Here is a 27,305-nt window from a genome sequence, read left to right on the forward strand (position 1 = left end):
TGTACAGCAGAGTGGAACCCTGCCTGGTCTTTTTTGCACCATCCTCTCATCTTCTGACACTATATCAGACAATGCACCACTGCTATTCATGGTTTTCATGGCCAATTTTTTCAGAAGTGGGTGGTCAGGTTCTTCTTCCTAGACTGTCTTAATCTGGAAGCTCCTCTGAAACCTCTCCACCATGGGCAACACTGCTGGTATTTGAAATATTGGTGGCAGAGCTTTCAGCATCACAGCAATGAGTGGATCAGAAACACATGCTCAAGGAGCCATGTGCCCAGACTTGCTCAATGGAATATCCATCACTTCTATTTTCATATGTTTTTAATTACCATTTTTAAATTTAAATGATCAATGACACCAAAATCTTTATTTATTAAAATAGTAAAAACACCAAAACAATAAAGTAATCAATGTTTCAACTATCGATAATCAAAAAACTATTAAAAAAGCTGATTCAAAACATTTTTTCATTTAAAGAAAAATAAGTTTTTCCCTTCAGTAACTATCATAAAATATTGACAGGAATTTAAGGAAAACATCAAATTAAACTTTTTAGTTTTACCATAAACTTGCTTATCTGATCCCTCTTAAAATAAAAAAGAAATTTATGAGCTAGAAAGCACATCACTGGCTGGCACAAAGAATGAGCTGTTGATTTCTAAAACATTTTGTAAAAGAGATCCTTGACATATACCTTAACTTGTATTTTCCCCAAAACAGTTTCTATCATGTGATTCTGTCATTTTCTTTCTTAATGCATCTACATTGAGAGAAGCAGACACATGTACGCACAGGCACAAACATAACACACTGACCAAAATAAGGAAAACATTAAAGAATGGGCCATTAGAACATAAGTATGTCTGGGCAGTCCATGACAATGGTTCAGTAGTCTATCTCTGCAGGGACACAAAAAGACTGTTGCACAATTTTCACGTTTGATTCTAGGATAACTTGATATCCTCAACTTTCCTCTAATAATATCCAATGGTGCCAATCTACAGTGAGTTTTATAGGACTCTTCCCATTGGTTAGATTTTCACTGGTTGTATCTAATTCTCCATTTTTTTCCAAGTGTAAAACACTAAATTTCCATCTTAGTGAAAAGAAGCACTTTCTCAGCTGAAACAACCTTTTTAGAATTATATAAAATACTGTTTTCTAACATTTAATTATAGAATGAGTAAGTCTCAACCTGTCTTTCAATTGGTTAAGATTGTCTATGATAATTAATTTTAAACTCTCTTTGTTTTGTGTCTCAATTTCTTTTAAAATTTCTACTTTCTAAACCAGGTTTATAATTATAGTATTACAAAAGTGAATCTACATACTTTCCTTACAGATTCCATTTCAAAGATGGTCACTGAAGATCTTAATAGTGGAAACTAGGTATGTGAAAATCCCAATTATCCTTTTTTTATTATTATTTGTGTGTGCAACATCTAAACCATGAGTTTCTCCTGTGTATTCCGTTGTTGTTATTACTTGATCAAAGACAGCTCAGGGTAACCAGAAAGAAGAAAAGTTCTCAAATGTCAACTACATTGTTTCTTAAACATTTCGAATAAAGTAAACTCAAGAAAGAAGGGTCATTTGTTCACAAGTATGTTGAGGAGCTCCTCCAATACAGTGGTCCTGATAAATGAGAAAGATAAATAAAATACATATCTTGCCCCAAAGACTACAACCTGTAGAAGAGACATCAAATTAGCCCCCAGCGAGAATTCTCCTTTTCTTCCTTACTAACAGAACTCTGATTCTGTTGGGAATGACAATGTGACCAGTCTAAACAAATGAAAAGACACTGTATTTCCTAGCCTCCCTTACACATAGAGGTAGTCATGTGATACGGTTCCAACCAACGAGATGCAAACCCAGGGTTTGGAGTGGGACTTCCTACAAAGCTCCTTTAAAGGAGGGACAACCTCAGCTGGCACTGTCCCCTTTGGTACTTCCTCCTTTTTCGAAAGTACATATGATGGCTGGAAATAGCAACCATTTTATACCACAGTGGAAAGAGCAATAAAACCTCAGAAACTTAGCCCTTACATCCTTGAACTGGTAAACCAAAGCCAGCAACTTCCTAACTATGGACTTTGCATTACATAAAGAAAAGTAAATCCCCTATCTTATTTTAAGCCTCTACTTTTTGGGTTTTCTACGATATGCAGCTGAAGTTAATTTCTAAGTAATGCAATCTAACAGGAAAGAGATACAGAAAACATTCTATGAAAAGCTACAGAAGAAAACACTTGTTCTGACAGAGGCGGGGGTGAAGGGCGCTGGGAGGATAAACATATAGAGAAAGCAAACATATGAGTTGGTTCATTCATTTGTTCAACAATCATTGTCAACCACTGTACTATATTCTGGGATACAGATAAAAGACACAGTGCTGCCTCCAAGGAACTCTGAAATGGGATGCAGACAGATAAAGAGATGATCAAAATACAAGGCTAGCGGTCCGGCCGTCGCGGGTCACGCCGAGGGCGCCCAGCCCGGCCTCTCCACAGCGCCTCGGCCCCGGTGCGCCGCCGCGGCCCAAGGGGAGAGTCGGCCGGGCGGGCCGGCATTAAACGGAAAAGATGTCCCTGTATGACGACCTGGGAGTGGAGACCAGTGACTAGAAAACAGAAGGCTGGTCCAAAAACTTCACACTTCTGCAGTCTCAGCTTCAGGTGAAGAGGGCAGCTCTCACTCAGGCAAAGAGCCAGAGGACAAAACAAAGTACAGTCCTCGCCCCAGTCATCGACCTAAAGCGAGGTGGCTCTTCAGACGACAGGCAGATCGTGGACACCCCGCCGCACGTAGCCGCCGGCCTGAAGGATCCTGTTCCCAGTGGATTTTCTGCAGGAGAAGTTCTGATTCCTTTAGCTGATGAATATGATCCTATGTTTCCTAATGATTATGAGAAAGTAGTGAAGCGCCAAAGAGAAGAACGACAGAGACAGCGGGAGCTGGAAAGACAAAAAGAAATAGAAGAGAGAGAAAAGAGGCGTAAAGACAGACATGAAGCTAGTGGGTTTTCAAGGCAAACAGATCCAGATTCTGATGAAGATGAAGATTATGAGCGAGAGAGGAGGAAAAGAAGTATAGGCGGAGCTGCCATCACACCACCCACTTCTCTTGTAGAGAAAGACAAAGAGTTACCCCGAGATTTTCCATATGAAGAGGATTCAAGACCTCACTCACAGTCTTCCAAAGCTGCTATCCCTCCCCCGGTGTACGAGGAGCAAGACAAACCCCGATCTCCGACCGGACCTGGCAACTCCTTCCTTGCCAACATGGGTGGCACAGTAACACATAAAATCATGCAGAAGTATGGCTTCCGGGAAGGCCAGGGTCTTGGGAAGCACGAGCAAGGGCTGAGCACGGTGTTGTCGGTGGAGAAGACAAGCAAGCGAGGCGGCAAGATCATTGTGGGCGACGCCACGGAGAAAGATGCAGCCAAGAAGTCGGATTCAAATCTACTGACTGAAATACTGAAGTGTCCTACTAAAGTGGTCCTACTAAGGAACATGGTTGGTGCAGGAGAGGTAGATGAAGACTTGGAAGTTGAAACCAAGGAAGAATGTGAAAAATATGGCAAAGTTGGAAAATGTGTGATATTTGAAATTCTTGGTGCCCCTGATGATGAAGCAGTACGAATATTTTTAGAATTTGAAAGAGTTGAATCAGCAATTAAAGCTGTTGTTGATCTGAACGGGAGGTATTTTGGTGGACGGGTGATAAAAGCATGTTTCTACAATTTGGATAAATTCAGGGTCTTGGATTTGGCGGAACAAGTTTGATTTTAAGAACTAGAGCACAAGTCATCTCCAGTGACCCCTAAGTGAGCTGCAAGCTGAGCAGAGAAGAAAAAGGTGGCAGCCACCTGCATGGCTGTTGGGTACAGAGACTCTTGAAAGAACTTCTAAGATATATGTTGACTGATCCCTTTTTTATTTTGTGTTTTTTTAATATAGTATAAAAATTCTTTAAAAAAAAAATACAAGGCTATTTATAGGAGGCAGCCACACACAGCTGAGCCGGATTGTGTCTACAAGGATTGGCATCTTTTTCTAATACCCACAAAGGTGCATCCAATCATCAAAGCCTGTACTCAGAGGTGCTATTAGGACTAGCCTAAGTCCTTGAGCTATAAAAACAGTAACAGAGGTAAACATAGGGTACTTTGAGAAGGATTCGCATCCACAGGAAAGACAGTTAGCTAAAAGCAGAGCTGCATTTTACCTGTGGATTTTATTTATCCTTCACCTCTACCCCTATCCAATTTTCCACAATCACAGACAATCAAGCCTTAAAGTAGTCTAAAATCTAAGTAACTTTTTTAATATGGCCCAGAGGACACTTTCTAAACCTAAGTGCAGCCCTAAATCAGAAATAGAAGCAGTTAATATTTAATATTTTAGTATCATTTCCAATAGGCTTAAAGGTCGTGTGTTTTTATTTCATTTATTACCAGTTATTAAAGTACACTACTGAGTGACTAAAAATTTTAAAAGATTATGTTTTTCACACTTAGAGAATACAATAAGGGGAGAGAAAAACACAAGAGTCTTTTTTTCTCTGCTGTTGTATAAACACACACACCAAGAATAAGTAGAATGTCTTTCAAACCAAAACAATAGGAAATCACTCTTGGCCAAAAGCACAGGCTTAGATCATGTTGATTTCTTCTTTAATCCTGCTGAAGCAAGTTTCTGCATGCTTTCTGGGGCCTCCACCTACAGAGTTGTTAGGACAACAGCCAACACATATATTTAATTATGTAAGTATTCAATGCTATCAGCCAGCTGTTGCCAGTACATAATACACTGACCTCTTTCACTTACTCTCTTGCTTAAAATGGCAAAAACAAAGCAACTGTTGATGTAACAGTAATCATGAAATATGCAAAATATTATTCTCTAAAAAGATTTGAGATAACTACAAAGCTCAGCTTTGCATTTTAAAATGCCTTACGACATCTGAACTGTTTTTTCTCTTCCTGATTTGCAAATTAAATCTTTCAACTGTAAATTTAACTATTCCTTCATTTTTTTAAAATCAATCAGGAATACAACCTTAAATATACTTTCTCCTTTATTTCCAATCAAATTTCTTACTAGGATATATCACATAATAATCTCCCTGCACTCCCACTCATCTCCTTGTTTTTCCATAGTTAGGGGACAAGCAACCAAAGCCTGTAATAGGAAATTGGTCAAAGTCTGCTCTGAATTATATAACTCTCACTCCTCACTTTAGAAATCAACAGAGAGCTCTTCATTTATGTTTCCAGAAAGCATGTTCCTCCAATACCATTATTAACCCCAGACTAGCTGACGGGGAAAAAACAATACAAAGTCCTAGCAACAACAGAAAGTAGACTAAACAGAACCAAGACTTAAGACTTAAGTAATACAAATTCACATATGGTAGATACTAAGAAGACCTAATACATAAACAGCAACTTATCCAGAGAAACTCAGTCTTCATCGAATGAGCTTTCAATTCAATGAATAATTCAGCGCCAGTTGTTTACCAGGCCCTGTTTTAGAGACCAAGGACCCCTCAGTAAACAAGCGAGACAACATCATTGTCTGCACAGATCTTACTGTTTGACTCCTCTCACAAAGATCCTATATGATAGGTAACTTTTCCAAGACTTCTACTTCTTCCCCTACAACAGCCATGTTGATGTTCTTTTCCCCACTTTGGTGGTATATCTGATGTTTTTTTGCTCATTCATCAAAACTGGACAATTCAATACTTGAATGTAAGATAGTGCTATGATATTAATATAGCTACATAATTTATAATGTACTTAACATGAAATAATACATTAACAGTGACTTGCCAATGTATGGACAGCAGAATGATATAAACTCTCTTCCCAAAAAACTAAACATCAGTTCATGGGGGCCAGCCCAATAGCATAGTGGTTAACTTTGCACGTTCCGGTTAGGCAGCCCGGGGTTCACCAGTTCGGATCCCGAGTGTGGACATATGCACTGCTTATCAAGCCATACTGTGGCAGGCGTCCCACACACAACATAGAGGAAGAGGGGCCCAGATGTTAGCTCAGGGCCAATCTTCCTCAGCAAAAGAGGAGGATTGGTGGCAGATGTTAGCTCAGGGCTAATCCTCCTCAAAAGAAAATAAAAGTAGAAACATGTATTGAGTAACTACAGTTGTGCATCACACTCAAGGCCAAACATTACCAGGGTTTTATCTACACCTTCCCTCTGACTCAAGATGAGATGCTTTAATTAATCCAGTGGCCAAGGTCCTGAAGCACGTCCTGAAGTTGACCCAGCTCCCTTAGTTTGGCAGGAAGAACAGGGTCTTACCATTCACAGCTGGGCTTCTGCTAGCACGACCAAGGGACTACTTCATGAAGCGAGAAGTCTTACCCCTTTACTACTTCCCTCTGGAAAGAAACTGTGGACGAGTGGTGACAAACTCAAATTTCTTACCTCATTTAGGACAACAAGAGACAGGTTTCTTCCTAGTTTATAAGCAAAACATAAAAAGTAAAACAGCATGACTTCTTAAAAAGAGGGCCCTTTAATACAGTATTTGAAAATTGGAATGTTCTTTCCCCTTTTTGCAAATATACAGCCTGTCTTCTCTGACTAGGGAGTCACAGGGGCCTTGGGGGACATTCCTAGAATGGTTGACAAGCGGTCTTTATTAATACTGTTTCCCAGGAAAAGGAAAATCACTACATGGTAGAGTAAAAGGGTCAGAGACTCTATAAAAAAGGATTTTCCTGAGGTCAATCACCTGACCTCAAGACTCACAATCTAGTGAGAGAGCCAAATATGTCAACAAATAATAAAATGTAATATGCAACAATAGATGTTTGTATGGGATAAAGAAGTAGCACAGAACAGAGGGTGATTACCTCTCTGGACCTTGGAGGTAAGAAGTGGGAGTTAGAAAGGAGATGACCTTACAGATGTTATTACCTTTGATAAGAGTTCCAAAAGATGAATATGCTGCCAGGTGGGATTACATGGGGTATGTGAGCGTGCATTTGGGGGGAAAGGAGAGCATATTTCAGAGAAAAGGAAGAACATATGCAAACACATTATGTGTTTTGGAAAATCATATAATTTAGGGGAGAAGTAAAATTCTACAGAGGAGTACCAAGAAAAGAGATCAGAGAGGTAGGCAAGGAACAGATTTCAAAAAGACTTTGTTACACTAAGAAATTATATCCTGTAGCTGAGAAGGAACCGTTGCAGGGTGTTAAGAAGAGAAAAGCATGAACTGGAACAGAAAAAAAAGCTGAGAACAAGCTAAAATTCTACTGCAATATTAAGAGCAAGAGCTAAGGAGGACCATAACTAAGACATTAGCAATAGGGATGGAGAGAAAGGACTAAATTCAAAAGATATGTGGCTAGTTCATGACAATTTAATGAAACACAAGAACACAGAGGTTCACTGCAGGTTCCAAGAGGAACATTTATTACCACATAACATTGGACAAAAAGAAAGAGGAAGAATGGGTCGAAGGGAGAAAGAAAAAGATATTTTAGAAATAGGATCAATCCTTGAGGATGGGAAAGAAGGGAAAGGAAATGGGAAATCAAAGAAAACTCTCAGACTATTCGGTAGATAACTATACAACCAAACAAGATAGGCAATATAAATGGAAACACTAGCTGGGGAAAAGGTGAGGCAGATGATGAAGAGGATCTGACATGACTGTTTGAAGTGTCAATGGGTCATCTAATGGAGAAATCCAGGAAACAGCTGGATATACAAGTCTGGATCTTGGAAGGAGAGAGCAGTGTCAGAAAAAGAAATTTGGGAGTAACCAGCATATAGACAGTATCTAAACAATAGAAGTAGGTGAGAAATGGTAGGAGGAAATGTAAAGTCATATTAGCATAACACTGTTTGGAGAAAAACAAATGCATTAGACAATACCTGAACAACAATACATACTAAGTCAAACGGTACCATATTTTGAACTATCTTTCCACTTAGACAGAAACTTTTCGGCGGGCACAGACAGCTGAAACAATGAGACTATGACTGGTAGAAGCATACAAGGATTCACTGTATCTGCTACTGACATTTTAAACAATAACATAAAACTGCTATTGAACTAAAGCCATTTCATACAACCAGAAAAGCCAAAATTAAAAGATCTGTTTAAAGAAAAATTCACAACTTACAGTACTAAAAACAAGTTTAACAAAACAACTTGCGTGATCTAAATTGTTTCTTGCAAAAGGCCAAACTAAAACCCAGTGTTATTTTTAACTTCCAATGCCATTTTTTTAATTAAAAAAAAGAAAAAGATAACTGATTACTAGCAAATCTAGCTAAAAATAGAATCAGTCGAGGTGGTGTTCTTTTTTTTACTTTTAAACTGGACAATTACTAACTTAAAAAGAAAGTACTTCTCTGTTCTTAATAAGTCAGCTTAAGGCAATTTATTTCACAAATTCAAGTTGAAATAATATTCTGGCACCATCCCCAACTTCAATTTATGATGAAGAACTCAAAGTTAAATCTGCATAAAGCAAAAAATATTTTCATAATAAGAACGACCATCCAATACTTTATCTTTGATCAACAAAATGCTATAGAAGGTGTTTTCCTACAGACAGAAGATATTATACAAAGTATCCTCTATCTCAATCACACTTTTCTTCTTTGTCCATTTTTCCTTATATTTCCAATCGTTCTTTCAAGTAATTTCAGTCAGATTTCTAAACCATCCCATCAACACTACAATTTATTTCTATAGGCAAAGGTGGTTCAAAGAACTAGTGGCTCTTGTCTGTCTACTATCAGTATGGCTAAACCACAGTGCCCATTTGGGTTAATAATGCACAAGGTCAAGCAGAGGTTGACAGTCCATGATCAAAGCAAGCTAGCTATTCTTTCTGTCATTTATATAGAACACACAAGATGTGTTTATTTTCACCAGCCTCTGAATGACCTCCTTTAGGTGGCATGGAAAAGATCCCACATTTCTATAAAGCATTAACCAAAGGAGTTTTCTTATTTGATACTCTCATTAAGAGCAAATTTTGTTTTTTTGAAACTTTTGATCTTTTTCGTTTACTCAAGAAGCCCTCAAGTTAAAGGCCATATTGTCTAAATCAAATTGCTATGATGGATAAAAGAAGGACAGGGCAACTGGAAAATAAATGCTCAAAAGGAAAGAATATGCATCCAGTAGGCTGCCATCACAAAATGTGGGGCTCATTAGTGATTTTTCCAAAATTAGTAAAGGCAACAGCATTTAAGATTTCAAAGTTCAAAAGGCAGCCAAAAAAAAAAAATCATTCTTAACTCCATTTCTGCTACTTAAAACTCCTACTCTTTTATCAATATGAACAGCAATAAAACAAACACTGTAAAACCTTAGTAATTAGATCAACTAGCAGAAAGTCAGTAGAAAGTACTGAGCAGCACAGCCCACAGATTAATACAGATACACATTTTCATATTGGGTATGTTACTTTGACTAAAGAATTAACAATAGAATGATTTATTACCAGCACTAGTTTATAAAATGAAGATTTCCAAATAATTTTAAGCCAATATTCTCTCTGACCAAGATTAAATAATACTCCTCTCAATATTGTTTATACTGTGAAGTTGCAAAACTAATACTTCTGACCACCACCACCACCACCACCAAGAGAAACACCAAAAAGAAAAAGAAAAATCAGTCCATGACTGCCTTGTCACAAATTCACAATTTATGCATCTTAATCAATGAGACTGTATTCATCACATGAAAGACAACAAATTCCTCAGAGTTACCTTTCTTTACTGTTAAAACAAGATGGCTCAAGGGACAGAAAATGACGTGATAAGTAATTAAAGACAAACAACTATTAAATATCCAGAATACATTGGAAGAGAAAAGCAGATGATCAGAAATGATGACACACTCAGGAATGAGCGGTAAAGTGAAGCAATCATTATCTGTAGGGGGTTCAGGTGAGAAAACAATAGGTCCCAGCCGATCCTTGTAAATCTCTGAATGTGAGCATAAGTGATTGGGTGCAACAGAACAAGGAGAAAGGAAACACCCTATCAGACTCTCCTTCAATTTAAATGTTGCCTCACTATCGTGAAAAAGAAAAATGCACGCAAGAGAGGAGGCTGAAGGGAAAAGATGGAGCTAGAGGATGAGAGAAGACCAATGTGTAGCATGACTTAAGATATAAAAAAGTTTATGAACTATCTATCTATGTTTTTCTTTGTTAGGATCTGATGATGACAAGGGAGAAAACATCTAAATAAAGTAAAATGCTTGACAAGAGTGGGTAATCCATCACTGAAAGTCTTCAAATGTATAAATATCATTTGAATTTGACATTTGCTCAGTGTTAATTGTTACTGTGCCTTTTACAGGGTTATATTTATTCTGGAAACAAATTCAATGTTAGCTTAGATTTATGTTAACAAGAACTAGTCGTGATTATCAAAAGCCTTCAGAGCCATTTTAAAAAATACTTAATCACCTAAAATATTGTTTTAAAATTTTCTTTCAATCAAGCAGAACAGTGCCTGTTCTTGCTACCACTAGCTTTGTAGTATTAAAATGACACACTTTTCTTATGTGATCACCTCAATCAAACACCATACCATTACTCTGAACCACAGTCACAACACAGTTTATAACAGAACCCACTGAGACAAGTTATATTTGAATTTTTAAATAAACTTTTATACACAGTCTAGACGCGTATCTATTAATTACATTATAAAATTGATAACCACAGAAACTAACTTCTCTGGGCTCTGTACTTAGGGGGCATCAGTAGCACTAAAATATCTTTATATCTTTCCTATAGGGAAAAAATAGATAATCTGGCAACATGACAGACTTCTCATAAAATAAAAAGCATTCTTTGAAAATGAGCAGCATCTGGTAAACATCATTCTCTGCTCTTGGTTTTATTCGTCCTTCTCCTCTCCTAAACATGACTCTAATTCCCCTGTTTCATCCCACATCACTACCACCTTCCTTTGCCTCCCACCACAGTTCAGGTAAGAACTCTTCTCTGCTCTTTGTGCAATTTCTGAGTTGAGGATGTCATCACATTTAACTATCACTTCTATGCAAACAATATAAAATCTTTCTCTCTAGTGTTGGTCACTTTGATATCTGCCTCAATGCTACAGCTGCCTACCTGACATCTTTATCTGGCAAGCATAGTAATAAAATGGTTTGCGTACAAACTCTAGTCAGACAGCATAGGTTAAAATCCTACCTACCCCACTGATGAACTGAGCCTTTGGGAACTTCACCTGTAAAAGAGATACTGCTTCATCTGTAAAACAGGAACTTAAAACTGGAATCTACAACTCACTGACAGACTTTAAGAATTAAGCTAGATAATATCAATTGATGTAAAGCGCTTCAAACAGTGCCTGCCACACAGAAGACAATCAACAAAAATCAAACATTATCCATTACTTTATTACAGTGTTTAGCTGTGAATTCAAACACAGCATATTCAAAAGCAAAATATGTCTTCCTTCTAATTGAACTCCCTGTCTGGAATTCCCTCTTTCATTCTAGTCAGAGGGAGTCATAATCAATAATGTTGAAAGTGTAAAGAATTCTTTCTTCTCAAGCCAACTCCTTCTTCCCAATTCCAAACACCCCTACTTGAGATGAGGCCATCACCACCTGGATACGGAAAATCTGTCCTAAATGGACCTCTGATCTACGCTCTTCCTTACACTTAACCATCCTTCAAAATTGCTGCAAGAATTAATTCTCTGAAACAAAGGGAGTAAACACAGTTAGAAAATCAATTTTTTTTTTTTGAGGAAGATTAGCCCTGAGCTAACTACTGCCAGTCCTCCTCTTTTTTCTTTTGCTGCAGAAGCCTGGCCCTGAGCTAACATCCGTGCCCATCTTCCTCTAATTTATATGTGGGACACCTACCACAGCATGGCATGCCAAGCAGTGCCACGTCCGCACTCAGGATTCGAACCAGCGAACCCCAGGCCGCTGAGAAGTGGAACGTGTGAACTTAACTGCTGCGCCACCAGGCCGGCCCCAGAAAATCAATTTTTTAAAAACTTATATTTTACAATAGTATAAAAACAAAAAACAGTGCACAGATAAAAAGAGAAAGGACAAGTTTTGTTTTGGTTTTTTTTAAAATAAATGATGTTGAAACAATTCAGTATCTACATTGTTAGGAAGAAAAATCCAAAAGATGCACAGCAGGTATATGAACAAATTATAATCCTTAGAAAGTCAAAGAAGACCTAAATTCCTTACACATGAAATAGAAAACTCAAATGTAAAGATACGAATTCTCCCGTCAAAGTCATCAAGAGATTCAATATAACCACAATCAAAATCACAACAGTATTCCTTGTTGAACTTAAAACCTTATATTCAATTTATACGGAAGGGCAAAGGGCAAAGAAAAGCCAAAACTCACTTAAAGAAGAAGAAAAAGGCATTAGCACTTTCAAATATCCAGACTTTATATAAATCTATACTAATTACAACTTTGTAGAATAAGCATCAGAATAAAGAAATCGATCAACGGAACCAAGTTGAGAGCCGAGCGACAGACCCAAACATCTATGGACACTCAACATACGACAGAGCAGGCAATACCCAGATAAAAGGAGAAAGGATGGATTTTTTAAAAACAAAAACAAAACAATAAATAGTGGAAAAATTCAGTGTCTTCTGTTGAAAAAAACCAAAATTCTTTAAAGTTTAAAATATATCGGGACCCCCTTCCTGGTACCTTACAAAAAAAATCAACTTGAATGCAGATGGATTATAAACCTAAATGTAAAACGTAAAAACCATGAAACTTTCAGAAGAAAATACTGGAGAATATCTTAACTTCAGGGTAAGGAAAGACTTCTTAAACAACAAGAGCACAAACCCAAAGGAAAAGACTGATAAAATTTTAAAGCAGAATTTCTCTTCATCATAAGATACCATTAAAGAAAGTGAAGAGATAAGCCACAATTGATATTCACAACGTGTAACATGTAAAGATTAGTATATAGAATACATACAATGTATCCCACAAATAATAAAAAGGCAAACAACTCAATAGGAAAAGATGATTAAAAAGTCATTTTACAAAAAAGGAAATTCCATTGGCCAATAAACCTATACAAAGATGCTCAACATCATTAGTAAATATGAAAACGCAAATTAAAACCACACTGAGATACCATCTCCACCACCAGATTGGGAAGTCCAACTCATACTTTTTTTGATACATACTATTTACATTATTAGCAATATTTTAAGGCTTAATTTCCTGAAATCCTTACTTTGCATAGAAAAATAGAAAAAAATCAACTTCCACTTACTTAATTGAGTTTCTAAAGTGGTCTTCAGCTGGGTTTTTTACAGTACAGCTATTCAGGAGCCATAAATCTGCGTCTGAAGCATTTTCTATTAAAAAAATGAATATGAAAAAGAAAAGTAAGTATTACATTTAATCATTCAAAAATGACTGTTTACTCAGATGGCACTGAACCTGCTGGCGGAGGGCGGAGAGAGGCAGTGCAGAGTCAAGTAACCAGGTGATTACAGGACAGTAGGTAACTGCTATAACATGGAAATATTCATGAGAAATAAACACAAAAATGTATAACCTTTGCTCTATCTTTTCATTTAAAATATGAAGAGGACAAGCATTTTTTTTCTTTATTTTCAATATTTGCGAGTATTTAATAACTTCCAAAAACTAAAGTGAAACTAGCATAATTTTACCTTTGAATATGAAATTAATTGCCCCTTTTTGGACTGTATGTTAATATTTTTCAGGCACATGTATTGTCATACACTGAATATTCTTCAGCTTGAGACATTAAAAAATATAATTTGTCTTCCTTGAAAAAGTTAATGATTTACCTCAAAGTGAACCTTTTATTTCCTCTCACCAATTTGATTAAATATTGTTATATACTGTAATAAACTCACTAGCAATGCAGCAAATAACCCAAATCCATCATGTTTGCTGAAATGACTTTATAAACGCCTATAGTGCTTGAGCTACACCAACTACCTCGTTGCCTAAAAGGACTCATACATTAAAACAGAATTACCGCAATGAAAGGAAAACCAAAATTAAAAACTACAGCACCTCCAATGGTATTTCAATAAGAACAGAAGCTAAGGTCAACAGACATAAGAACTAAGAGGATATCCAAATGTCTGTGTGTACATTCTCTACCTGGGAAGGGAACTTCAAACGAAAGCACTGTAATTCATTACAAATAGTGCTGCAAGGAATACCACTGTGCACACATCATTTTGTATTTTTCCCAGATTATCTTTGGAATCAAGCCCAAAGAAGTAGGATTTGGGGGTCAAAGGATAAATTCTTATGTAATTCCATTACATACTGTCACATTCCTGTCCATAAGGGCTGTGCCACTTTGCAATGCTGTGAGCAAGGCATGAGACTGCCTGTTTATCTATGACATCGCCCATGGAGTGTGCTATCAAACCTCTGTACTTTTGCCAATCTGGTAAGAAACAGGATGCTAGTGAGGTGTTGACGTGTATTTCTCTTATTATGAATACATTAAGCATCTTTTTACATGTTTAAGAGCCATTTGTGGGGTTTTTTTCTGTTCTCTCTCCACATCTTTTGCCCCTTTTTCTATCTAAGGTTAGTCATTCTCATCTCAAGTTTTAATTTACTGATACACACACACAGAGGATGTTCATCCTTTGTCTATGACAGAAGTTACAATATTTTTTCCCGGTTTGCCATTTTACTTTTTTATAGAATTTCTTCATGCTTTTTTATTTCTAGGATACCAAATTTATCAACCTCTTCTCTTTTTTCTTGATTTTGAGTCATAATTAGAAAGTTTCCTCCACTCTCAGACTAAAGAATTCACCCGTGTTTTTTTCTAATACACATATGGTTTTACATTTAGAGCTTTGCTCTATTAGGAATTCATCCTGGTATACAATGATCTCACCGAATTTTTTAAATGTAAAAATGAAATAAGACCCTATATTCTCCTATCAAATTAGAAAATATTAAAAAGTGTGATACTATCTAGTGCTAGCAAAAGAACAGGGAAACTGGCAACCTCTTACTCAGCTGATGGCAGTCTACACTGATGAAACTCTTTGGAATGCAATGTGGGGATAGCTATCAAAAATTTAGGGCCAGCCTCCGTGGCCTAGTGGTTAAGTTCGGTGCACTCCACTTTTGCAGCCTGGATTCGGTTCCAGGGCTCGAACCTACACCACTTGTCTGTCAGTGGCCATGCTGTGGTGGTGACCCACATACCAAAAGAGTAAGATTGGCAGGCAGCGGATGTTAGCTCAGGGCAAATCTTCAGCAAGAAAAAAAACATTAAATGTGCATCAGAATTCCTCCTACATATGCTTGTAGGATACTTGCATCACATACACATATATTTATACAAACACACACACACGTATGTACATATATATATATACACACACACACACACATATAAATTTTAAAATTCTCATTGAAGATTACTGACAAAGCAAAAAGCCTGGAAAGCCTACATATCCATTATAAGGAGATTGGCTACATAAATTAGGAAACTGTAGCCAAAATACCATTCAGCTATTTAAAAAGCACGGTAAATCTACAAGTGCTAATTTAAACTAATCTTTGTCATATCATCAGATGAAACACAGCAAGGTGCAGAAGACTAAGTCCTGTATTTCGTTTGTGTTTTAAAAAGGAAAAAGAGAAAAAAGTAAATTCTGTTTTAAGCAAAGAAAATTTCTCAAAGCATATACACGAAACTGTTTGAGGTGTTTGCCCTTGGAAGTGAGAAAAAGGTTCAGTTGTAATCCATTCATGTGACCTTTTATTTTATATTCTTTCTCTTTTCTTTTTTAAAATTTGCATGAACAGTACTTTTATAATTTTATAAAGCTTAATCTTGAGAAGGGATACATTAATATTTAATTTATATCCATATGTACTGTTTGAATTTTTAAAAGAATGTATTGCCCTTTCATGTAAGAAAACTAATCAAGCCTTTCTAATCTTTTTAAGTTTCCTTTTCCATAAAGTTCAGAATCAATAGTGTTCTGTCATTTTAAAGTGAGAACATAAACTATTTTCCTGCTATGATTCATCACAAAAACAAGTGATCTGACATACATTTTCTAAGGGACTTTTCTCCCCACTGCTAAAAGCTTTTGTACTCATGGAACCAAGAAAATTATGGTCGTGGACGCACTACCCACTTTGAGTCTAAGGACAGAGAAACAAACTTATTTGTTTTAATTGAAACACATTTACTTTCCAAACTATTTCTTTATGTACACAAGATAAATTACTTTTAAATCTAAAGTAATAAAAATCTGATTAGCAATAATGATAACTAACATTATTAAGTATATATTATGCATTCAGTAATGAGCCAAGCATGTATTCTTTTTTTTTTTTTTTTCCATTTAATCCTCCCAATTTGAGGTGGGTTCATTTTTACTCCAATTTTACAGAGGAGGAATCTAAGGCTTAGAAAGAAAAAGAAACTTGCCTAAAACCACACGGTAAGGGTGGGCCAGGGTTAGAAATCCAGACAAACTGACTCCAGGGACTGTAAATTTAAGGAAATTAGAATGCCTCATTTGTGGCTCTTTGCCTCTTGATCAAAAATAATGCAGACAATATCTAAAAAGAAAATAAAGAAGTATTACATGGCCTTGAGGTTGCCTCATGATATTTCTAATAACCAGGCTTCAAAAGGAGCTGTTTGGCTATTTCCAAAATTTCCAGATCTTGAACCTGTCAGCTCTAGGCCTTCTGTAATCAGTGGGAGACATGCAAGTAAAGGGAGAATTAAGAATGAGCTCAGGATCATTACTCCAAAGCACAAACTGACTCTCACAGCAACCAATCTTCCCTTTACCCTGCAGGCTTCTGGATAATGGTGGCATTAAAGAAGGGATGGGCATGGTTCATATCAACACTACTCAGAACAAAACATTTATCCTACACAACTGTTCCATTTGAAAGTCAACTAGAGGAGCAGCATAAACAGTAAGAGGAGTCTATTCATAGATCTAAGTAAGGCAGTTACGCAAGCTGAAACAAATAAAAATTCACTAAGAACATGAAGAGGGGGAAAAAAGTTTGTTTTGGATCCAACAGCATTTTGGGGGAATTTCTTTACCACAGAACTCTGAAAGACAAGTCAAATCCAAACAGTTCAAATGTCCATAACGCTTAATCATATCTGGGGAGTTTATCTAAATAATACAAATTATTGGCTGCCCATTAAAAACTCAGAGAATAGGGCTGGCCCCATGGCCAAGGGGTTAAGTTCGTGCACCTGGCTGCAGGCGGCCCAGTGTTTCGTTGGTTCGAATCCTGGGCGCGGACATGGCACTGCTCATCAAACCACGCTGAGGCAGCGTCCCACATGCCACAACTAGAAGGACCCACAACAAAGAATATACAACTATGTACCGGGGGGCTTTGAGGAGAAAAAGGAAAAAATAAATAAACAAATAAAATCTTTAAAAACTCAGAGAATAGAGTATGCTTTAATAAGAGAATTTAAAAGCACCTCTAAGGTACATCTTGAAAAATAATTTCTTAAAATCAATAAGAGACAAAATAAAAATTCTAGTCAAAGGATTAATTTTTTTCTTCTACATCTCATTAATTGTTCTTTATATGGACTGTGTAATGCACAGCATGGGGAAACCATGTTTTCAAAATCTGTTTTATAAAAGAAATTAAAGTGATCCACAAGAAAAATATTCTTTTAGTCAGCTAGGGTTGAAGGAGTTGGAGGATGGGAAGATGAAGATGGAGGAAAAGGAGGAACAAGCAGGGGAGAGGAGGAGAAATGAAACAAAGAGACAGAGACTGACAAACAGTATCTACAGCTCCCAGTCTGAAATACCCAGTGCAAGAACTAGCCCCTCCACTCTCTACTATTGGTGATTGGTGTGTTTCTGAGTGAAGCAGAACACAGGAGCTCCTAGGGGAATGCACTTATTCTTGGAGATTACTCGCACAATGAGTTTGTTCTTATAATAGTCCTGCTGAGTGCTCTGCAGAAATAAGATGAGGAAACCACTGGTCAGCTTGAACTCCGTTTACTGTATGAAGGGAAAAGGACATTTTTTTCTTTTAAAAGAGAATTAATATCTGGCAAAACTCTACCAATAACTATTGAAAATTAATTACACAGCTATGTAGGCCTGGTCATAATCAAAATCAGAGTGTTAGACAAACCTTTTACTTACGATGTGTAACAGAACATTGCTAATATTCCCCTGTCCTCTTTCCAAATTAAACTGCTATGTTGACCTGGCACATAATTACTTCAGAAGTTACTACATCTAAAGAATCCCTAATAGGATATCTATTTCTACATGTTAAATAGGTTAATAAATGAAGAGGTGATATACACACCAAACAGACTTCACAGGGCACTTCAGGATCAGGTCACCACCCCTCCACCCAAAGCCACTGCTCAGCGTGCCCATCTTGTATGCTAATATTTCTGAGCTTTTAGGCCCTCAGGCCTAATAAGTAAAACTCGAAAATTGAGAAGACCAAAAAAAACTAATAGAAAAAAAATGGGCAAGGAATATGAACTCAGCATTCACAAAAAAACACATATGACTCTTGAACATACAAAAAGATGCTCAACTTCATTCTTAATAAATGAAAATTAAAACTGCACTAAGGAAAAAAAACTGTACCATTTTCACTTTCTATGTTGTCAAAAACCCAAAAGCTTGATAACATACTGTACTGACATAACTATGAGGAAACAGGCACTCGCACGTGCTGCCGGTGGGAATGTAAACTAGAACACCACCTATGGCGGCAATTTGACAATATCTACCGAAATGGCAAATGCATATCCTCTGAACAAGAAGTTCTAAGAATTTAGCCTACTGCAAACCTATTACACAATTAAGGTCATTCATTGCAGCATTATTTATAACAGTAAGAGGTGACTGGTTAAAGGCATTTTAGTATATTCAAAATTAAGACTCCTATCAAGCTCCTCACAAAAAAAAAAGAAAAATGAATAACCTCTAAGTCCTAATATAGAAAGATCTCTCAGACATATTGTTCAGAGAAAAGAATAAGACACCAAAAATATATACACTATGCTACCACTGGAAATCTAGAATACATATTCATATTTGTTTGTATTTGCATAAAAAAATTGGGGGATGTACACCAGAAACAAACAGCAAAGGCCAGGACCAGAAGGAGGGAGTGGGAACAGGACTGATGGGAGACAGGGTAAGAGGAAAACTGTTTCTTGTATAATTTATTTTCTATTTTTGAATCTATTCAAAAATTAAGTATTTTCAAAGTAAAAAAAAGCAATTATAAAAACTGTAGCTTGTCTTAATCTTCCTGCTATCTCCCCATTTCTTTACTCCCTTTCATAGTCAAACATCTTGAAAGAACTGTCTCTGCACCTGCTATACACTGTCACCTCCCATTCACTCTTCCACCACTTCATTTTGGTGAAGACCTTCAACTACTCCCCATTTCCCTGAATTCGCTTTCATCAAGGGAACTGACATGAAATGCCATAGACAGTAGCATGATGCAGTTAAACACTGCTTTCTTCATGGTCAATAGCATCACTCTCCTGTTTTCCTCTTACTTCTTTGGGCTCTCTACTTTACCCATCCCTCTCTGCCCTCCACGAATTAGAGTTCCTTAGAAGCAAGATTTTGGTCCCCTTCTCATCTATTCCCTAGATGAGACCATTGTTCTCATGGTTTTAACTACTACCATTATCCTGAGACATGATATCCAAATTTATACTTCCAGTTGAACTCATAGCGAGTGAACTCACTATCTTATTTTCACGGCAATAGAGTTATTTACATAAGATCCACCAACCAACTCACCTAACAACATCTCTGCCAGAATATAGCAAAGAAATATTAAAACTTGACACAAATCATTTCCAAAATTGAACTCTCAAATTTTCACCCTGCATTCATCAGGTTCTAGTTAGGAAAACAGAAGCCACTCTAGGCATTAAAATAAGGAAAAATTAATACAGAAATGTGGTTACACGGGCGATGGAAAAGCCAAGACACCAAATGGGGAATGGTGACGCAACCCTGAGATAAGTAACAGCAGGAAACCACTACAGCCTAAGGGCTGGAGAGACCCACTCGAAGAGGTGGAATTATGAGAGCCCAGAAGCTGCGATAATTTGGCAGGGGCTAGAGTGGCAGCAGGAGCTGCTCATCGGGAGCTGGGACTACAAAGGATGGAACTGTTTGATAGGAAATGAAGCCACAGGGATGAAACTGCCACTTCCTGAGACATGACACAGAGCAAAAAGAGAGGGAGGAAAGTACCCTACCTTCTCCCTACTCCTATCCTCCAGTCTCCCATCAGTGCCTCCTATTGGCCAAATCCACCCAAAAAAGCCAAAAGGTAAAGAAGACTGTCAAATGAAGTTCCATGATACAGAGGACAGAGAAAGTCGGAATGAAATCTGATAGCCAACAGGCAAACGACTAAATCCCACCTCTTCCTCTCTTCCCCATCTCCATAAATGGTACATTTACCCAAAAGCTGAAACCAGAAACCTGGGAGTCATCTTTAATCATTTCTTTCACCTCACCATCTCCTGCAGCAAATCCAACAACTCCCAAAGGAGGAGACTTCACCTCCAAAATAATATGAATACATCTGCTATTTGTCTCCATCGCCACAACCCTTGTATAAGTCACCACATCTCATTTACGCCATTGCAATAGTCTCCTGCCATCCCTATGGTTGCCATAAGGCAACTTAGAAAGCTATCAGTGAACCAAAGGAAAGCAAGAAGTTTTTTTTGTTTTAACAGTCATGAATAATCTATACTTAAAGATAATTGAAAACTGCGTAAATAGGATACCTATATTTGAAACTATATTTTGATAAGGGAAAAAAGGTCATTATTGAGAATTTACTACACACCAAAAAGTAGAGTTGTTAAATATATATAATTCTCTCCTTTTTTAAAAAGAACTCAGCAAAATAAAATTTCAGTTTACTGTTGGACAACATTGTTTCATCCATACATCAAACAGGCCAAAAAAAATATACAGCAACTTCATGGGGAAAAAAAAAAGAAACTTTTTATCTTTGGCCTTTTTAACCATCTCATATAACCAACAACTTATGGTACAAATAAAAGTTACTGACATGTTAAGAATCAGATGTTTTGTTGTCTTTGTTTTTACAAGGTTTTTTTCTCCTTTGAGATTATAATGAACACGGTCACATCACAAGTCAAGTCAGAAGTAGGACAGAGAAGACTCCAAAAGCTGGTTTGGTCATCCAAGATCATTAACATGTATAAAAATACAAAATGTAAATTTAAAATACAAACAAATTTTCCTTTTAATGTACTTTTAAGAACAAAAGCAGGGCCTTGGAAGTTTTGTTTCCTTTTCCCTCTCCTGTTGCACATTCACATTGTGGTTTTGGTCGGGTGGCAGAGAGCTTATCATATGCAGATGGCACTGCCCACAGCGGTCAGCTGGGTGGGCCTCTCTACTCGAAGGCAACCATGTTTAGATTCTGAGATGGGAAGTGCAGGTGGTGAATGGATCACGGCAGCCTTGTTTTCCTTTCAACTTTTCCTTTTTTGCTTTCTAGTCATCCTCATCGGTCTTCTGCTTCTTGGTGTCAACATTGTCATCCTCATCATCTTTAGCTGCCCATTTACCCATAGCTGCCTCAGTCTGCTCATCTTCATCTCCATCCTCTTCCTCCCCATCTTCTTTCTCCTCCTCCACTTCCTCCCCATCTTCTTCCTCTTCTTAGTCTACCTCATTGGCAGCCTCCTGCTCCCCATTTTCCTCATTAGCGTTCCCATTAGCAGGTGCATCTCTTCCACTTTCTGCCTCCTCCACAACTTCCTTCTTCTCCTTTAAGTCCTTGGTGGTGATCTCGGAGCTGGTGTCCAATGCAGCAGAATAAAAAGAAAGCCAGAGTTTGGGGGGACTCTGGCAATTAAGTTGCCTGAGTCCACGTCTGTAGAGGAGGCACCCCGAATAGGTGGCTACAGCGAATGGGAAGCCAATCCAAGCGACAATGAAAAGATGGTTTTTCAGAGCAGCCAGTCTAAATTATATCCTTAAATTCATGTATCCCATGGTAAATTTCCTTTCTGATTCAAATATTTTAAAAGAGATATACTGAAAAGAGTTCTATTTAGCCAAAGAACAAATCATAACAACCAAGACAAACCACTCACCAGCAAATTTGCAAAACACCTGGGTTCTAGGTAGATTCTACACAACCCTCAATGGTTTAGTACAAATCAACAACTCAAGTCATCTGCTAGGCATGGTACATTTCCAGGACCAATCCTAAGAACAGAAGTATCTCCTTAAAGGGAAGTTTAGATTATCTGCTGAATATTAACTCCAATACAAGAGCTACCTTTAGATTTTGACCCGGCAAACTTACTGGGTCAAAACAATTACCAATCTAGTAATCAAAAGAAAAATACCCATAGGACACTGCCAAGAGAGGAAAGATCCAGATCAAAAATAAAGCTACGGACTAGGCATGGGTTCACTACACTTCAAAGTGCAAAGAAGAATAACTTCAAAGATCTTCAAATGAAATAATGAAACAATGTGAGTGAAGGACTTTAAGGTCAGTGTCCATTCGGATTTGTCAGTGTCCATGCCATACCAATGTTAGATACTTTGAATATGACCCCTAGAGAAAAACAAAATGAGCCAGCTGTATACCAATAATTAGGTATCCAATAATCGTTGTTCAGCTGATTGATAGATATTCATAAATAATAACCCCAAAATGACAGTATCAAACTTTCTAAAATTACAAATATGTTTTACCAATTTCAGACAAAGAGTAAGTAGCCACAAAGAGAAAGAATAATATCACCTTAAAGGACTACAGTCATGCACTGCATAACAATGTTTTGGTCAATGACCCACTGCATATATGACGGTGGTCTCAAAAGATGAGTACTATATAGCCAGGGTGTGTAGTAGGCTATACCATCTAGGTTTGTGTAAGTACACTCGAAATGACGAAATTGCCTAACAACACATTTCTCAGAACATATCTTCATCATTAAGGGACCTGTGACTGTATTTGGGAAAGAAGAACTATTAGAAAATCTTACTCATTTGTCACATAAGCTGTGGATTTCCTGAGGAGGGAAGTGAGTAATTATCTGACGCCACTGCACATAGATGGTGAGAATCATCTTAATATAATGACTAAGATCATTTAACTAGAATTTGACTTGTGGAATATATTAATGTTACTACCTTTTAAAATTAATATTACTATCCCCTAACTCCAAATCTACTTTTCAGATTTAAGTTTTATTTCTTTTAGGTGATTCAAAATTTACTTTATTTGATTCATTTTCTAGTTACAAAGTCAAAAATAATGTATGTAGGGGCTGGCCCCGTGGCCGAGTGGTTACGTTCGCACGCTCTGCTGCAGGCGGCCCAGTGTTTCGTTAGTTCGAATCCTGGGCGCGGACACGGCACTGCTCATCAGACCACGCTGAGGCAGCATCCCACATGCCACAACTAGAAGAACCCACAACGAAGAATACACAACTATGTACTGGGGGGCTTTGGGGAGAAAAAGGAAAAAATAAAATCTTTAAAAAAAAAAAATGTATGTATTCTAGTCTTAATTTTGCTTCAAAAAACTAGAAACAACATAAAGAACTATTATAATTCAGTGATAAAAAGACAAATAATCCAATTTAAAATGGGCAAGAGATCTGAATAGACATTCTCCAAAGATATACAAATAACCCATAAACACATGAAAAGATGCTCAAAATCATTAGCCACCAGGGAAACCCAAATCAAAACTATGATCAGATACCACTTCATATCTACTAGGATGGCTATAATAATATAAATAGGGGCCAGCCTGGTGGCGCAGTGGTTAAGTGCACACGTTCCGCTTCGGCAGCCCAGGGTTCGCTGGTTCGGATCCTGGGTGCAGACATGGCACCGCTTGGCAAACCATCCTGTGACAGGCGTCCCACATATAAAGTAGAGGAAGATGGGCAGAGATGTTACTCAGGGCCAGTCCTCCTCAGCAAAAAGAGGAGGATTGGCAGCAGTTAGCTTAGGGCTAATCTTCCTCCAAAAAACTAAATAAATAAAATAAAATAACATGTTGGCAAGGAGGTAGAGAAATTGGAACTGTCACACACTGCTGATCGGCATGTAAAACAGTATAGCTGATTTGGAAAACAGTCTGGCAGTTCCTCAAATTGTTAAGCATAAAGTTAACATGTGATCCAACAAGACTTCTCCTGGGTATATACTCCAGAGAAATGAAAACATATGTCAACACAAAAACTTGTAGATCAATGTTCACAGCAACATTATTTCTAATAGCTAAAAAGTGGGAAAAAATCCAAATGTCCATCAACTGATGAATGGATAAACAAAATGTGCTATATCCATACAATGGAATATTATTAGGCAATAAAAAGAAATGACGTACTGATACGGTTACAACATGGATGGACCTTGTAAATATGCTAAGTGAAACAGGTCAGTCACAAAGATTCCACTTAAATGAAATGTCCAAAGAGACAAAAAGGAGACTGGTGATTGCCTAAGGCTGGGAAGGCTAGGAGGACTTAGACGTGACAGCTGAAAAACGTGGAGTTTCTATTTGGGGTAATGAAATGTTTTAAATCAACTGTGGATGGATCACAACTCTGTGAATATACTAAAAGCTACTAAATTGTACGCTTTAAATGATATATGGTATGGAAATTATCTCAACAAAGCTGTTTGAAAACCAAACCAACACAACATTCAAAACTAGAGACAAGCTTGAGCCACACTGTCACTATTGTTCTCATTTCTGTACCCTCTGCCTAAATGTCCCTTCTACTCATCTGCCATAGCAAACTCACGCATCTTTCATGGCTCTATTACATGTCACTTCCCCTAAGAAGCCTTCTCTACCCTCTTTAAAAAGAGTAAGGCACTGCTTCCTGTGTAATCACAGATTAGCTTATGGCACATCTTGGCAAAGATTCATAAATATGTCTCCCCCTTAGTATGAATCCCTCAATGGACCATTCATCTTTAAATACTCAGAATCGAACTCAGGACTTAAAAGAGAACATGCTCTTACTGTGGACAGATGGATGGATGGAAGGAAGGAAGGAAGGGAGGGAGGGAGGGAGGGAGAATTGGATGGGAGAAGCAGGGCGAGAGAGAGAAAGACTAGTTCTTGTCAAGCAATCTAAAGCTAACACTAGAGATACACTTCCAGCAGAAGCTGGGGTCAAGCTCTGATAGAGAATCTGGTATTTCTTCCAGGGGAGCTTCTTGTTCTAGCAGTAAAAAAGACTACAGCAACCTTTCACTCTATGAACACTGTGCACCAATTTAAAAAAAAAAAAAAAGCAATTACAAAAATATCATGGGAAAATGCTTTTTTAACAGGCATTATGCAACTTATAAATACAGTTATAATTATAGAAAAAGTAAAGGAAAACAAAACCCTACGCATTAAAAATAGATTAGACGAAATGTACCAAAATGTTAACAACAGCTATATTTAGATAATGGAACTCATCTTCTAGAGCTAGGTCTTCCTGGACTCTAGAGGCTTTCACACACAAGTCTGGGCCTAACGAGACATCTTCCCCAAACCTGATCCCTACCATCTGGAGGTTCTTACAGGTCTCTGGAGACATGTTCTCTAACATCTAGCTAGCTCACGTGGAAGGGATGGCTCCTCAGAGGGCTGGGTTAGGCCCCAAGGGTCTTCATCCAAATATTCAACAGAAGCCCACACCTGGACCTAGCAAGCTAAGGTTCTAAAGGCGGCCTTGAGGAAGCCTATTATAATAGTTCAGAGATTAGGTATTAAGGGCCAGAGGTAGGAAATTACTTAAGGGGAAACAAAAGCTCAATTGGGAAAGAGATTTTTGTAAAAATAAAAGAACTTAGTAACTGACTAGATATGGGAAACGACAGAGGGAAAAATGAAAGGTTTCTAATCTAGAAGGCTAATCCAAAAATGACACCAGTAACACAAATGGAAGCTCTAGGGAGGAGCAGGTCAGAAGAGAAGAGTATAACTTCAACATTAGGCATGTTCACTTTAAGATCCCCATCCAGTGATACGTGCAAGCAGAACTCTGCCAGAAGCAATTGTAAATGCATGAAAGAACTCATGTAAGGTCAATGATGGTGAAGTCACCAAAGATGACAGAGAGCAGGCAGTGGTGTGCAGAGGACTATTGAACACCAGTGGTAAAAACCATCAATAAGGTGGAAATATGTCACAGAGGCATAATGGGTGGGCAGGACTTCAAAAGAGGAGTGTTTGCCTGATTGAGTAATGGTAACAGAACAATGGACTCAAAGTGGCAACAAAAAGCAAAACCTATGCTGACCTCGTCTGTGCCTTATGAATCAGAGGGAATTTGCCTAGAAGTCACAAGTGCAATTAAAATGCTTGACTTAATTTCCTATTGATTTCAATTTGACTATGCAATATTAAATTAGAACTAAACAACCATATGTGCATAGTATTTTGCTACTTGCAAAGTATTTTTAAATACATTATCTCATCTGAGCTCCCCAAAAGCTCCATGAGGTAAGTATTTATAATCCCCATCTTATGGATGAGAAAAGAGGGATAGAAGGATGTTGTAACTTGCAAAGAGGCTTCATAAACTGGAAACCAGGAGGCAGGGCCAGGATCTGTCTTCGGCTCTAACAGCTGAACTGAAGCACTTTGAATTTGCACTATCAATTTCCCATCTGAGGTTAGGTACTGAGATGTGGGTTGTCTTTATTCCCATGTACAGGGATTACTTCTTTCCTGATGCCCAAAACAACTAAGCTTTGCACATTTAGTCACAGATTATAATCATCAATTTTTCTCAAAGGAAAATAAATTTTACATTTAGAATGTTATAAATTACCTCTAACTACTCCTCATGAAAAGAACTATGAAATAGAAAGAGGTGAAGAAAGCAAACAATAGGGGGCTGATTAAGAAAATAACTACTAAGAAGAGACTGCAGTACCCCTTACCCTCACCACCCCTCTATACCAATTCAGTCCAAAGCCATTAGGTGGGGCCGGACGAGGCAGGCAATCATGCCGGAAGGTGGGTGGCAGTCTAAGGAGGGGTATCAGAGCCCATCCAAGGGGAAGAGGGTGTCAGAGCACAAGCAGATGAGGAAGGCATCTGTAATGGAGGGCGACTCAGCATGGAGTATCAGCACCCAGGAAACGAAGAGGGTGACCACAAAGAAAAGTGGTCTGACACA

At 37.7% G+C, this 27,305-nt stretch overlaps 1 protein-coding gene and 2 pseudogenes across 14 annotated transcripts in view; 1 reads left to right on the forward strand and 2 right to left on the reverse strand.

Moving 5' to 3' along the window:
* Positions 1-27,305, reverse strand: part of CDKAL1 (CDK5 regulatory subunit associated protein 1 like 1) — a 612,104-nt gene that overhangs the window by 512,397 nt on the left and 72,402 nt on the right. For all 14 annotated transcript variants that reach the window (XM_070515582.1, XM_070515574.1, XM_070515583.1 and 11 more), the window contains one exon: positions 13,338-13,422. In XM_070515582.1, the coding sequence (XP_070371683.1) occupies positions 13,338-13,422 (85 nt within the window). The remainder of the gene's footprint in view (positions 1-13,337; positions 13,423-27,305) is intronic.
* LOC106847584 (splicing factor 45 pseudogene) lies at positions 2,460-3,954 on the forward strand (annotated as a pseudogene).
* LOC139045966 (prothymosin alpha-like) lies at positions 21,090-25,715 on the reverse strand (annotated as a pseudogene).

The sequence above is a fragment of the Equus asinus genome, chromosome 8 (assembly GCF_041296235.1).
Source record: "Equus asinus isolate D_3611 breed Donkey chromosome 8, EquAss-T2T_v2, whole genome shotgun sequence".
Lineage (NCBI taxonomy): Eukaryota > Metazoa > Chordata > Mammalia > Perissodactyla > Equidae > Equus > Equus asinus.